General features: G+C 37.2%; 1 protein-coding gene across 1 annotated transcript in view; it reads left to right on the top strand.

Moving 5' to 3' along the window:
* The window catches only part of SEMA5A (semaphorin 5A), a gene marked incomplete at both ends in the record, with an annotated part of 216,220 nt that overhangs the window by 178,109 nt on the left and 23,493 nt on the right, over positions 1-14,618 (top strand). The window contains one exon of the mRNA XM_079533089.1: positions 10,556-10,781. Within this exon, the coding sequence (XP_079389215.1) occupies positions 10,556-10,781 (226 nt within the window). The remainder of the gene's footprint in view (positions 1-10,555; positions 10,782-14,618) is intronic.

Raw genomic sequence — 14,618 nt, 5'->3', positions numbered from 1 at the left:
TGAAACCCATACAATGCTCTATCTGAAGCACACTTTGATTTAATTTTACTGGGGAGCCATACTACTCTGTTTATTTTCATTGCCACAGTGTTTTCATTCCTATGTTTGTACAATCTATAATCACTTCCTCCTTTTGTTTTCTTGATTAACCTTCTCGGTGGATTGCCTTTAGCAATGCCACCTTTCCCCTGCAGAGAGCTCAGCCTTTTTTCTGAGACTTCAGACAAGGTGTAAAATAAAACAGCTTCAGTCCTCACCTAAGTAATTTCCCCAGAGCAGCAGAGCACAGGCTATGCTATATTCTGACCAGAAACATACAGACTGTCAATTAAAGCCTCATCTGGCTTATGGTAGGGTGATGCCAGCAGTACAACAGCTCATATGTGAGGAGATGCAAAGGAAGCACACAGCTATTCTTGCCTTTTACTTCCTCATACTGGAAACAGAATAGTATGAAGTCAACAACCAATTAGTACTGGGTTGTTGGGTTGTGTTTCTTTTTTGGAAACATCTGTCTTACCAGGAATTGGCTGTAGATCAAAAGAAGTATTTTATTTGCAACCGCAGAGTTCCAAAAATACAACATGGACAAATTAAGCGCTTTGTAAACAAACTCTACATAAAACTGAAAATATTAAATAAGCTAAAAATAGATTGTTGTGCAAAAGGGCTTGATTTAGGCGGTGATTCTTAGATTTCTGCAAATTAAACGGAAAGCATGAGGCAGTTATATAAATCAACAAGAGATTCAGTGCTGACATGCCTGCAAAAAATGCATGCCCGCTCAGTTCATACACTGTTGCTTGGTTTCTGCGCATCCCTGTCTTTTCAGAGTCCTGGTTTCTTTCCAGAGGAAATCCATCATAGCGTGTAAGTCTCACAGAAGGTGGAGATGTGCTTTGCATGCATCCCTGGGAGGTGGGGTCCCATGCTCTGCCCAGGACAGATTGCTGCTGTCTGTGTGTGCCTGCTGGCACAGGGTTTTATTGCAATCTGCACTGGGGAAATCAAGGGCCAGATTCATATTTGACTAAACAGGGACAAACAGGGATACGTGTTGCTTTTTGAGGAGCCGCAGGGGATCTGAAACATCTGCATGAAAGTAGAAGATATGTATCTGACATTAAGGATATAGATTCTGCAACACTGGTAAAATGAAAGAGAAGGATGGAGAATTGTTTGTTTGTCTGTGTGATTGCAATTACTGACCAGGAAAGTACGAACTTGTGAATGTTGTAGGTAGTCCAAGCTTACATTTATTATCACAATTAGAGACATTTTTCATATATGCGTACCTGTGTTTCTTTTTTTTCCACCAAGCAACCTGTAAAATGTTATGCTGTCATCTGGATTGCCTTCTCCTTTCTTACTTTTTGCTCAGGTAGCCAGCGGCTCTGGCAGGTGTGGGTGCAATTCAAGCAGCTCACGGTTCAGCTGCCCCCCTTTGCTAGAGGTCACACTTTCCCAGTTGACAGAAGCAAACGTGTCTGCATCACAGTTGCTGTGCTTCCCTGTCCAAGTGATTACAAGCTATGACTGAAGATGGGTTTGTGTTTGTACATTTGGCTGCAGAGGCAATGACAGACATCACTTCTGGCAGCTTTGTTGCAGCTTCTGCCCTGGGGAGAGGCAGGTATCTGCAGTGTGATAAAGTATTAAATTGCACTTAAGTGCACTTTAAGTTCAGTTATGCTACTGTTTGCTTCAGTTTGCCTGGGTCAAGGCCTGAAAATGAGATTTATAGCATATATATTTTTTAAACCTACCTGCTCTAACCATTTTCCACAGGTGCTGTTGTATTCCATCATCATCTAGAAAGAGAATAATTTTGCTTGAAAGGAGAATGAGCGGTTTATGTTTGTGTTTTCCCTTTTACTCATTTATAGAAGAGTGGCGTTGGCCTTTGAGCTACAAAGACATGGATGTTCATAGGCACACCGATGTATATTTCTTGTCTTAACTCCTAATTGGATATTGATAATATCTGGAGTTTCTGGAGATAAAAACAATCCATCAAGTGCTGGAGAGAGATCTGGTAGCCATACTTTGCTAAAATTATACCTTCTACAGGCTTCCAAGTCCATATTCAGTTTACCTACTAAGTAGCTTCATTTTCAAAAGTGCTGAAAATTCATTTTCTGCTGCCTTCGTGATAAGGTGTAGATGATCAAAATCTTCCAGTGTTTCATTTGTGTGACAGAATCCAATTTTGGTGGATTTAAATATTTGCACAGTTTAATTCATTTCAACAAGCAGTTCTGGGTTTTGCTGCGGCTCCTGGGTTTTGGCTTGCAACTCTGAGCCAAAGTTCACAGCATTTGTAATTTAGCAGCTGCTCTAACATTTGTAGTGTTACCTCAGGAGTGGTGACATTATAGGATTTTTTTTCTAGCAATTTATATACCATTTAAATAATTATTTGGAATGAAAGATAAAGTAAGAATATGAAAGTAAGCAGAGTAAAACCAGACTTCAACTCTTTCTAACATTAGCTCTCAAATTTTGATTCCATTTTTTGTATGAAACACTTTATAAATCTTTAAAGGGGAGAGGAGGGGGGGGAAGAATAAAAGAAAACAGCAGATAATTGAGAGAAGCTGCAGTTTGAGATCTGTTTGAATTCAGAGGAAGTTAATAATTTCATGTTCTCAAATCTGTTTTGATGTATCAGTTACTGGTAGGTGAATTTTTGCCTCCAGCTTAAAATAGGAAATTTCAACTGAACCTAAAGATTGTGTAGTTGCAGGAAATAAAAATAATGATTGCCCATAGGAGGGTATAAGCAGTAACTTCTGCTGTACTAATCATATAATAAATGTCTATGAACAAATGAATAAGAATCTTAAAAACTTGGTTCTAAATAATGTGGATCGAAAAATACAATTTTTTTTCTGCTTTACTTATTTATTTATTTCTAGAGCTACTCTATCACTGTGCTCAATTTGAAATCGCCCTATGAAGGGCAGGAGCCATTTCCCCCTGTAGGAGTACATCTTGCTGCTTAATCCTCAATCTCATGATTACAGGTTCTGCAGCTTTTACTTTTTTCTCCTCTTCTTGTTTCACAATTACACATTTAGCAACCTGTGGAGTTCTTGTTCCATGGGAGCAGACAAAGCAAAATAATATTTGTTTGCAGATATTTCCCATTGCTAAATTCAGGAAAAGTCACATTGACTAGATAGAAATGGATGAATCCAAGAAACTGGGATTTCAGGGTCCAATTCTTTGCAGGTCACAACGTAGTGAAGCCTGTGAAAACTATATTAAATTTCCCAATTTACTTCCACTTTAGATAATCTAGATTCTTGTATAGGATTTCATTTTAGAACAAGGGCAGAACTTGCATTATCTTTTGAGAGGGCTGCAGGAAGGAGAAGCTACTCCATAGAACAGAAATCAAGGTAATTTATTTAAGATAACAGATTTGCACTTTTTGCAAAACAGCGGTCTCTGTAAGTGAGGTGTTATCAACTTTTTGGTGGTGCTTTTTTTATTATGGTCTAACTTTCTTACTTCCAGTTAATAAATATTTGGATAGCCATGCTTTCCAGCAATTAAAAAATTATGTTTCAAGTTAATAACTATTTCAGCAACATGAGAGATTTTTTTTTCAGGAATTGCAGGGCCCATGTGACAACATTAAGCTTCTCAGTAAGTCTGTGTGAAGCTAATTGCAAACAATAGAGTTATTACAGCATGGTAAGTCGCCCCTTATCTGTCTAATTTAATCCACCTTCTTCCGTATTTGCATTTGTAATGGATAAAGCCACGCGTACAGATTGTTTGTATGGCCCAGCAGAGTGCTAATGCACTAAGCTGCAGCTTTTTCATTGCACTAAATAAGCTGAGCAAGCTCCCTCAAATGGAATTTTGAACAATTCCCTTCTCTCCAGTTGTTAAGTACTGATTGTCAGGTAAGCAACACCGCAGCTTGCAGGAGGCTACGTTCCTTTCCTGATACTTTTCAACTTGCAAATTGTGCTTTCTTAATTGTAAAGATAACGTTGAATTTTCTGTCTTCGTAGATGTATAAGTATGCCTTTCAAAGCTGATGTTTGCTCACTACTTCTGAGCACTGATTCAAATGCTAGAAAGACTCATTTTGATTCATGTGCAAGTTACGCATCATTTACCTTTAATGATATTTACATTTCACCATCTACTTGTCATGTTGTCACTCACATTTGGAGGTCATTTCTTTCTTACTGCAGTGAGGACCTTCACTACATAGCAATACAGTGCCTGCTTAACTGAAATCTCTTTTGAATCAGTTTCACTAATCCATGCAATCATTTATACATGGTCAAGCCCTTCAGCCTTATAACCTTCATTATTTATTGTCATTAAATCTCAGTTATATCTTATATTTCCTTTCTGCAGGCTTTGCAGAGGTCTAAATGACCTCTTCAGTATCTTTGATTTTTAGTGGCATGTCCCATGCAAGTGTTAGAAAGGTATGGAGAGGACAGGAGGCGTGCTTTGATAGCAGACTGTGCTTCATGTGCTGTGCAGAAGTAGCACTGGGATTGCATCAGGGACACTTGTAAGATTGGTACAAATTAAGCTGTCAGCGGGCAGGCTTGCTGTTCTGGATTTACAGGGGCTTTACTACTTTTCATTTCTCCACAAGCAGTGTGCAAAAATTTGTACAAATTCTTGATGTGCTCAGTTCTTTGGGGAAAAAAAAATAAAAAAGGTATATGCATTAAAAAATGTACCCTGTTCTTTATCACATAACAATTTCATTTACTACGTGCATTTGGATAGGATGGTTAATTGTAATGCAGGTGCATAAATGTGTTAGGTTTGAAAGAATCCAAATTAACAACTATGCCACTTTCCATATTGTCTTGAGGTATCTATCAGAATAAAGAAACATTTTTTCTCCAGCCATTGTAGTTTTATTTTGAGTATGAGTTAATTTAAAATATCATGCTTTAAAATGGACTGTTATCACTTAAATGAACTTTTATCACTCTAAATGGTTTCCCGCTGCCAATGTGAACATAAGCATCCAAGCAGCAAGAGTTAAAAATGGAAATGGCAATTCCTCAATGCAGCTGAGCAGTTTCATGGCAGATATGGAGCTGAAGATGCTCCTACCAGCTATGTCTCCATTGAGACATTCAGTTGAGCTGCTCATGATTGATTTTCATTTTCATGAAAATTTTCTTTGTAAAAACTTGACTAGTTTGACATAAAATGTAGCAGTCAAGTACAGAATTTAACAAATGCAAAAGAAAAAAAGGGAAAGTGGTGACTTTCTTCACTCAAAAATCTGATAGTTAGAGCATAAGTACCTCAGGTTTTTGTATTAAGTTTAGTTGTTTTATGAGGAAATTATGATTGCAAGAACTTTCCTTAGCAAAATGAAGTCAATATTGAAAATAGGAAGGATGTGAGTACTGAATTCTCCTAGTGTGATGACTTTACTAGTTACAAATCCAGCTTTAAATTCATTTTCAATTTCCCTTTCCATCAATGGAAAAACTTCCAATTCTTCTGATTAAAATATATAAAATAGAAGCAAAAGATTGTAGTCAGTCACTATTTGCAGCCAAAAAAAGAAATTTGTTCCCTTCAGAAGATGCATATTTCTTCTGCGTAGGGTAAAATGATTTTCCTCCTTCTATTTATCAAAATACTTTAAAAAATTTATTATGAAAACAATTTGCCTCCCCCTACTTTACAACAATACAGGATTCTTTCTGCATGCAGTGATAGTCTCTGAAGACCTGGATCCACTGAAATCAATAGAGCTTTTCCCACTGATGTAAACTGAAGCTGAAGCATTGCCTATAAACTAGGAAATAGATTAGTTTTTGTATGATGAAAACACAATGACAATCTTAGCAGTTTTTTTTAGGTTTTCATTTTTAAGTTTTGCTGTGAAATGTACAATGTGAAATGTAGAAGATGTTTTGTCTATAGATGAGAATTTAATGGGGTTTCTGTTCTTTCAGTTCATGTTTTTGATATAGTATTCCAACAGAAAAATGGTAATAAAGTAAGGTATAGCTAAGGTATTTGCTTTAAGAACCAGGTTGTTTTATCTTACAGCCCTATCTTGTCCCTGGTGGCCATTCAACATGTAAATCAGAAACATTCTTTTCTATTAGTGTTTTATCTTGTGAAAAAAGAAATGAATATTTGGAACAGGAAAACTGAAGTTTGGCAAGATGGAACAAAGAGCAAAAGTTTTATAAGCATTTTTAACTAATAGACTGTTCAGTTGTCCCAAAAGAATATTTGAGAATTAATGCTATGTATTAAAACATATCATAAAAATTAACTGTTGGGCTGAGTGTATTTGAATGGGCTTTTAATGTTGATTTAAGCTGCCATGTCTCTCGCGTGAACAGGTGAAAAGGAAAAACAGCAATGAACAAAAGAAGTGTTTTCAACATAGACATACTATTTGCATCAAAGGAATAAGAGCCTGTAAGAAGAACCTCTCATAATGTGTAATACAGGTAGAGATAGAAAGCTCCATCTCAATTCCGTTTTTTATTTAAAGAGCAAAAGTTCGAATATAGGAAGAATTTAGTCTGGTTTCATAAGGACATGAATAAAATCAAACTCATGGTGTGGGTAGAAGTTAGAATAGAAAATTATTGAAAATTTTGAGAAAAGAGGCTGTACAGAGGGCATCTAGAAATGCATTGGCAGCATTCAGAACGTTGGCACTAAACGAACTGTGTTCTCTACTGATTACTTTTAACTGAGAGGTGTTTACTTGCCTATTTCACGTTGTTTTTATGGCTCACCTGTCTACACTGTGTCAATTTCAGAAAGACTTAATCATTTCTATAAACTTTATTTTTTTATTGAAAGGTATCAATACAAAAATCAACAGCAAACAAAAAACTGAAAATTTTAGAGCACTATGAAATTACTATATTGAAACTAACCTTGCAGAATCTACTGTACTGATGGAATTGTTCTTGCTTATGTGATACCAGATCAAAAGCTTGAATTTCAGGATATTTGAACATAATACAGCATTTCTAAGTTGTCAGTGAACTTTTCCAAGGTATTTGCCTTCACAACAGGAGATACTTTGATTAGGAAAACCGAAATATATGGCAAATATTAAATGAAGTAAAAACTGGCTCCCTGACAAATTGAAAAATTTAGTGTTAATGGACAGATGTAAATGACTAGGGATCTTTCTAGCAGGATCTGTCTGGAATCATCTCTTGGGTCAATAGTACTTAACATTTTTATCAGCAGTCTAGACAGTGATATAAGACACCTCCAGTAAAGCTTGATCATAACAAAGATTCTTGAGGTAGTATATAACATGCTAGATAATTGCAGAAGGTAATAAAACATATTTTAGTACTGCCAAACACCATCTTTTTGTGCAGGATAGGAAACTACGTGAAATTGTAAAGCTGTGATTTAGAGAAGGACAGGTTATCAAAGATAATTGGGTCTACTTAAGCTCTTTGTACAACACTGTGGGGAAAAAAAAAAAAGCTCTAATATAATAATGTATGCATTAAAGTCAGACTCGCATGTGGAACAGTTTTGCTCCTGCCTCTACTTACTGTCCTGATAAGACTGCTTCTGGAGTGACAGTTCAGGTTTTGGTGCCCAGTCTTAAGAGGTATAAGGAAAGAGCTCCAAAATGAGACATAAGGTTGCACAGAACCTCAGATTGGGGTTTTAACCTTACAAAGCTTTAAGAATTTCACTTCAGTTCTTTATTATGTACAGGTACGTTGGCGTGAAAAATATGTTTGTAGGTACAAGAAAAGGAACACTTTCAGTATTATTAGGCAGATAAAGGCAGAGCAAAATTAATGGTGTCCTTTGCTGTTCCTTTCTCCCTTTAATTAAGGAGAAAATGCAGTCTTGAATTAACTTGCGAGTTATCTCTGAGGCTTACTAAATAGTGGAACAGCTGATATGGGAAGGTGATAGACTCATCAGTGCTAAACAGCTTTAAAAATTAGAGAAAGTGAGCAAGTCACCATCACTAAATCTGCACAGTAACATGGCTGATGGAGGTGAATAGGCAGCTAGGATGGCAAGCTGAGTGGTATTGGCTGTTCTGGGATCTGTTTGCTTTATTAGTTGTTTTCTTTTTTTACAGTTCACGTGCTATAAGGAGACCAGTCCTACATGTTCTGTTCTCAGTTGTTGCATTAAGGCAAAAATATGCATGATATGTTAAATACACATTATTCATTAGGCCTTAAGCTGGGAAGGGACTTTGTACAGCCTCAAGGATTGAACAGAAGCATTCTGAAGAAGATTTTGGACATAAGCTGGAATATTTAGCTGATTTTTAATGGTGACAATCTAAGAATGCTTTCTTGCCTGAAGTACTACAAAACTATGAAACCATGAAGTTGTCGCAAAATAAAGGTCCTCCTTGCCTTGTAACATGGTAGTCTTGAATGCTGTGCTTAGTGCTCCAAGGCCTTGATGCCTTAGTGGGGTAGGAGTTTCTGAGGAGTAATTCTTATTCCAACTATTATAGATGGAAAAATCAAAAACTTTCAGGCAAACAATTTTATTTTAAATCTGAAATAGCAACAGAAGAGGACTGTTCTGAAATAGGGTGGAGTAGGACTGCTTCCTATTCTATGATGTTGGCTCACAACATCAGAGGTGGGTGTTCATGGTATGGTAGTAGAAGTTCAACCTTCTGACCAATATCCTGTTGCATTTTGTTGCTGTGTGACAAATGACAGCAGAGGGAGACTCTGACAGACTATCATATGACATGGAAGCGCGGATGAAGCAAAGACCTGTCATTGAATTTCTCCATGCAAAAAAAATGGCACCCATCGACACCTGCTGAACATTTATGGAGACCAAACAGTGGATGTGAGCACAGTGAGGTGATGAGTGATGCATTTCAGCCATGGTGACAGCTACATGAAACATAAGCCATGTTCTGGATGGCCATGCAAAGCTGTCACACTACAAAAAGTAATCAAGTGTCTCGATCAGCTTGTCTGTACAAATTGGTGGTTTACAGCAAGGGGGGCTGTTTGGTCTGGATATTAGCTTTGATTCATTGGAAAAAGTGATGGAAGCATTGGAATATCACAAAGTTTGCGCCAACTGAGTCCCTCACGTGCTCACCCAGGAACGGAATGAACACCGTATGCAAGTTTTTCAGGATCTGTTGAAGCCATAAAGAGGCTGAAGATAACAGTTTCCTGGATCCTGTCACTGAGGGTTAACTTGATAATCTTGAAGATCATTTCCAACATGAGCAATTCTGTGATTGCTAGTGATGAGATGATAGTATCTCCACTATCATCTGGAGCGAAAACAGCAGTCCATAGAGTGAGGACGTGAATTCCTCATAGAAGAAAAAGCTCAGCCTTTAGCGAGTGAAGTTATGTGTGCTGTCTTTTGGGATATGAAAAGAGTGATCCTTCTGGATTTCCTGGAACCTGGACAAAACATCAGCTCTAGCTGCTACATCACATCACTGGCTAAGCTGAAGGCTCGAACTTCCAGAGCCAGCCCAGAAAAGAAGACAACCTTTCTCTTGCAGCATAACTCCTGGCCCCATACTAGTCTGGGTACCATGGAGCACACTGCCAATCTTGGCTGGCCTGTCCTATCACACCCACCATATAGTCCAGATTTGGCATCATCTGACTTTGGTCTGTTTAGACCAATGAAAGGTGGACTGCGTGTGCAACATTTTCCTAGTAACAGCTGCCATAGCAGCTGTGAAACAGGAGGTCCACCTTTGAGTGTGCCAGGCAGGTTCTACTTCATTGCCAGCAAAAAGGCTGGCAATGAATGGTGACTACATTGAAAACTAGTGTTTCCCATCTGAGAATTTTCTCTACCAAATATCATGCTCTGTGTTTGTGTTGTAATTTCCATGGAAATAAATAGGAGGCATTACTTTTCAAGCAACAGATTTTGACAAACCTCCTAAAAGTGTGTATGTCATGAGGTTCAAGAATATTAGAAACTGTGTTTGTTTCTTATGTAAGATCTGCTCCCTTTGGTGCACATCAGCTTACACAGAATTTTATTCTGCTGATAGGTTTAGCAGTGCTAGGAGTTGTGGATAAAATATGCACCAAAGGGAGACACATTTTGTCAATTTTTCCTTTGTAATATGAAAGTAATGCACAATGTGGATAGTGGTTTGCTTATTTATATTCCACTACATTTTTACCAGTTTGGATTCTTTTTACTTGCAATTGATGATAATTCCTCTTAAATGCGTTAGCATATCGGCTACATCTTATTTGGGCAATTGGTTTATAAAGAATACTCTCATTTTTTAGCTTACTGTTTTTGTAGATCTAATAGATTTGACAGAGATCTTACATAACTAATTTGTACAGGTATATTTTATCTTCTGTCGGTGTAATTCTGTGATTGGCAGGAAAGAGAATAAAATACTTCCTTTTGAGATTTGATTTAAAATTCCATTGATGAACACTGCCATTAGTTACAGTGGAAAAACATCAGAGACTTTTTTTGTTAGTTGACTTTCATTTGTTACAAGATCATTTTTATTTTTTTAAGTCATGTCTAATTCATGACCATTTTCTTTCAGGAATATCAACCTTGTAACACCAATGCCTGTCCAGAGTTAAAAAAGACAACTCCTTGGACACCTTGGACTCCAGTTAATATTTCAGACAATGGTGGTCACTACGAACAACGATTCCGATACACCTGCAAAGCGCGCTTGCCTGACCCAAATTTGCTGGAGGTGGGAAGGCAAAGGATTGAAATGCGGTATTGTTCCAGCGACGGCACCAGCGGGTGCTCGACAGATGGTAAGCAAAGATAGAGTGGCTGCACAGTGCTTCATGTTAGTGAGGTGTCTGCTATTCCATTTTCAGCACCAAGCAGGAGTTTTTGCTGACTGGTGTTTTGTGTAACAGAATTGATAATGAAAAGGAGGACACAGTATCAACAGCAGTGAATGTAGCTTGTATTTTTCCAGATGCAGATTCATTTTTCATAATAATCAAGTTTATTTTACCACTAACTATGAATTTTTTTAGTTTATTTTAATATTTTGCAGCAATCCACAGGTAATTACAAGGTAGCTTAATGCTTGGAGTGTTCTCTCACTTCCTTATACTGCCCTGGCATTTTGCTGGGGAAGAGTTTGTGCAATATTTAATAAGTATTTGATAAATGTTTACCTAGAATGAATAGTATTAATGCTGAGAATAACTTTTTGCTCGCTACTGCTAAAGTAATGTGTTAGACTTCTCACAGGTGTTTAACTAAATAAGAAATAATAAGGAATTTATGAAGTGGATAATTTCTGTTCTAAAAGTTTATGTTATACTATTGCCAGCAGTTTAAAGTTCCTTTATATCTGAGATGGAAAACTGAACTCCTGCAAAACTCTTTTCAAATCTAGTTGCCTCTGAGTTGGAACTGTTTTATGTCTGCCAGCAGCATGTAGTTTAGAATAAATATTGTGTATATATATTTATATAAATAATTACATATATATAGAAATTGAACAGGCACTGTAGGTTTATTAATGTGTTTCATTAAATGACAGTCTTTGATTTCATTTTCTTATATAATTATATGTCAGCATTTCTTTCTAAATATTATAGTTACAGAAGGAAATATTGATATTTAAAATTATAGTTAATACATCTGCTTTCCACATATGTGGCCTTTTTGTATCTGCAATACCTGGTTCAGCTGAAAAAAAGTTACAAATGGAAGCATTTGTTTTATCTGAGGCCACAAACAGAATAGTTGCTGAGTCTTTCGGCTTTCTGATTCTCAGTATTATTTTCAGACAGCCTTCATTTTGTTAAATACAGCTTTCAGGAGGAGAGCAAGAAACCAGAAGTGTGGGGTCAAATGCCTTCTTAGCCTGACTAGCTTGAAGATTTTTTTCACTTCTGAATGTCAGACTCCTGAATGTACTGATACTGTCACTTAATTTGCATTTTGCTGCAGCTGCTGCTTTGATTCATTTGGAAATTATTAATCCTTGGATCAATGTATTTTTTCATCAAAAAATCCAAAACACAGTACCATACAAGCCTACAAGCCTCTGCAAAAAAAAAAAAAACACAAACCAAAACAAAACAAAAAAAACCTCTATCCCCTCTATCCCAGCCAAAACTATGGCAGGGAATGATCCTGTTGCACAGTAACATCATCAGAGAGAAGGTTCTTTGCTGATTAATGTTAATACTTTTGAATATTTAAATACTTAATATTGAGTTGTCATCAGGGCAGGAGCTAGAATACATCTGTCCTTTCTTCCTAATGAGCTCCCTCACAAGTTCATCATTAATTCATGCTCATTCTTTGACTTTTTCAGCCAGTGAATCTTTAATTGTTCTGTAATGAAAGATCAAGCCCAACCATCTGACTTTCAAAGTGGCTACATTAACCAATATGCTTCTGGAGAAAAGGAATGGCATTATGGCTCCTTTAGCCACATCTTATTTTGAACCTGCTTGGTTAGGCACTTTCTGATTATGATTATCAGAACAGTATGGAGTGAAATATTTGCAGGGGACATGTATTATGACTGTGATAAAATTTACTGACTGCCTCTAAAGCACAGAATCCAGTGACATTTCCCTGCTCCCAGGTTTGGGTCTGAGGCAACACAGTGCCCCTCTAGTGATCCTTGATTTCATGGGAAGAAGACATGTGAATGAGATTTCTGTAAAACAGCTATCACTTTAGGAACAGAAGGATCTCATGGGAGTGGGAGCCCATTAATTTTGGCAGATGCTTTCACGACATCTGGAAATATAGCAAGGAAGCATCATCAGATATGACCATATCCCAGATTCTTTTAAACACTGCTTTAGTTATCTTTAAGTTGAGCTATACCAATTTGCTGGCTTCTGTGGAAAGATTAATACACAGCATGCTTGCATACCTTATTACCAAAGTTTTGTTCTACAAAGATGAGTTCTCTGTTATGTGCAGAGAGCCATTAATTAGAATTTTTCTTATTGCCTATAATCTCCTGCTGCATAACTGTAGAAATACCACATTAAATGGAATTATGTTTCACCATCAGATGCTAGCAAAGCAAATTTTCTTTGGAGTGTGAGCATAGAGGTAGAACTTCTTGCCAGGGATACCTGGCATATGGACTCTTCCTGAATGTTGTAAGACTTCTGTCTAAATCAACCAAGCATGGCATTTGCATCCTGTATTCATGCTTTTCTGACAAGTTTGATTAAGAAATAAATGCTGTTTGTTCTTTGCCTTTGGGTTTTCATATAGTTGTCACATATAGAGGGCAGACAGGTATTAGAAATAAACCACTAGAAGTTTCACACATATTTGCATGGCTTAAGGAAAATGTCTATACAGTCCAGCATTAAAACAGTCTAAAAAATTGCCTCACTTCAGGTTTCAGTGTGTGCTTGTGAAGTATATTAAATATCTGTTAAATATACTAATTTATGCTCTGCACAGTTTTGTCTTGTTTTGTTTTGTTCTCAGTACAAAAACACTATCAATAGTATTGAAAACTTAAGCATTTATTCTAGGGTTAAAAATTTCACAAGGTATGAGGTTACTTGATTTTTCCACATTGAATTTATTTCATCTAACTGTAGATTCCATTCTAGACTGCAAATACAGCTAGCAACTGAAGAATGAGGGATCCATCTGAAGATAAGTGCATGATAAAGTGGACAGAAGTTACCTTCTCTTTAGGGTGCTGAGTATAGAAGTATCACCTTCTTTAACCTGGCAACTCTCTTCCTAATGCAGCCCTAGCTACTGTTGGCCCTCTTTGCCACAAGACCCCGTTACTGGCTCCTTTTGCTGCCCACCAGCACACTCAGCCCTTTCTCTGCAGAGCTACTTTCCAGCTGGTCAGCTTCAGTGCTTTCTGGTGCACTGGTGCAACGCAAGACTTTCCATTTCCCCTTGTTGAACTTCATGAGGTTTCTCACTGCCCAATGGAGATGCAGTATAACCATCTGATGTATCAGCCATTCCACCCAGTTTTGTATCATTACCAAAGTTGCTGAGTGTGCCCTTTGGCCCATTGTCCAGGTCACCAAAGAAGTTAAAGAGAGTTGGATCTGGTATTGAGCCGTCGCATACAACACTACTGATTTGCCTCCACCTGGTCTTTGTGCTGGTGATCACAAACCTATTAGCATGACTGTTCAGATAGTTTTCAGTCTACATCACTGTCCACTTATCACGCCCATATTCTGTAGACTTGTCTGTGAGGATGCTATAGGGAAAAGTGTCAAAGTTCTTACTTAAGTTGAGATAATTAGCATCTGCTGTTCTCCCTTTATCTACAAACCTAGGAACGCCATTGTGGAAGGTCATAAGGTCATTCAAATAATATGTAGTAGAGTATTTCCAGAAGTTAAATTGATCTTGTTATTTTTAATGTCATTAGTGTCATAAAGGTAATTTTTAGTGTGCATTTTCTGTCAGAAGAGAAAGTTCTAAAACCCCTATATGGTTACTATATATACTACTGTAAATCTGTAGAAAAATGCGTTGTAAAGAGGAAAACACATGGTAACACTCACTGCAGACCAAATCACATACTGAAAAGATTTGTTAGAATATTCTTCTGCTTCAGAGCTAAATTTCATCAGAGTAGATGATCCCTCTCTCTCTCTCACCTCCCA

Source organism: Tetrao urogallus (genome assembly GCF_951394365.1).
Source record: "Tetrao urogallus genome assembly, chromosome: 3".
NCBI lineage: Eukaryota > Metazoa > Chordata > Aves > Galliformes > Phasianidae > Tetrao > Tetrao urogallus.
Note: the sequence above shows the minus strand (reverse complement) of the source record. Positions and strands in the feature narration are given on the sequence as shown.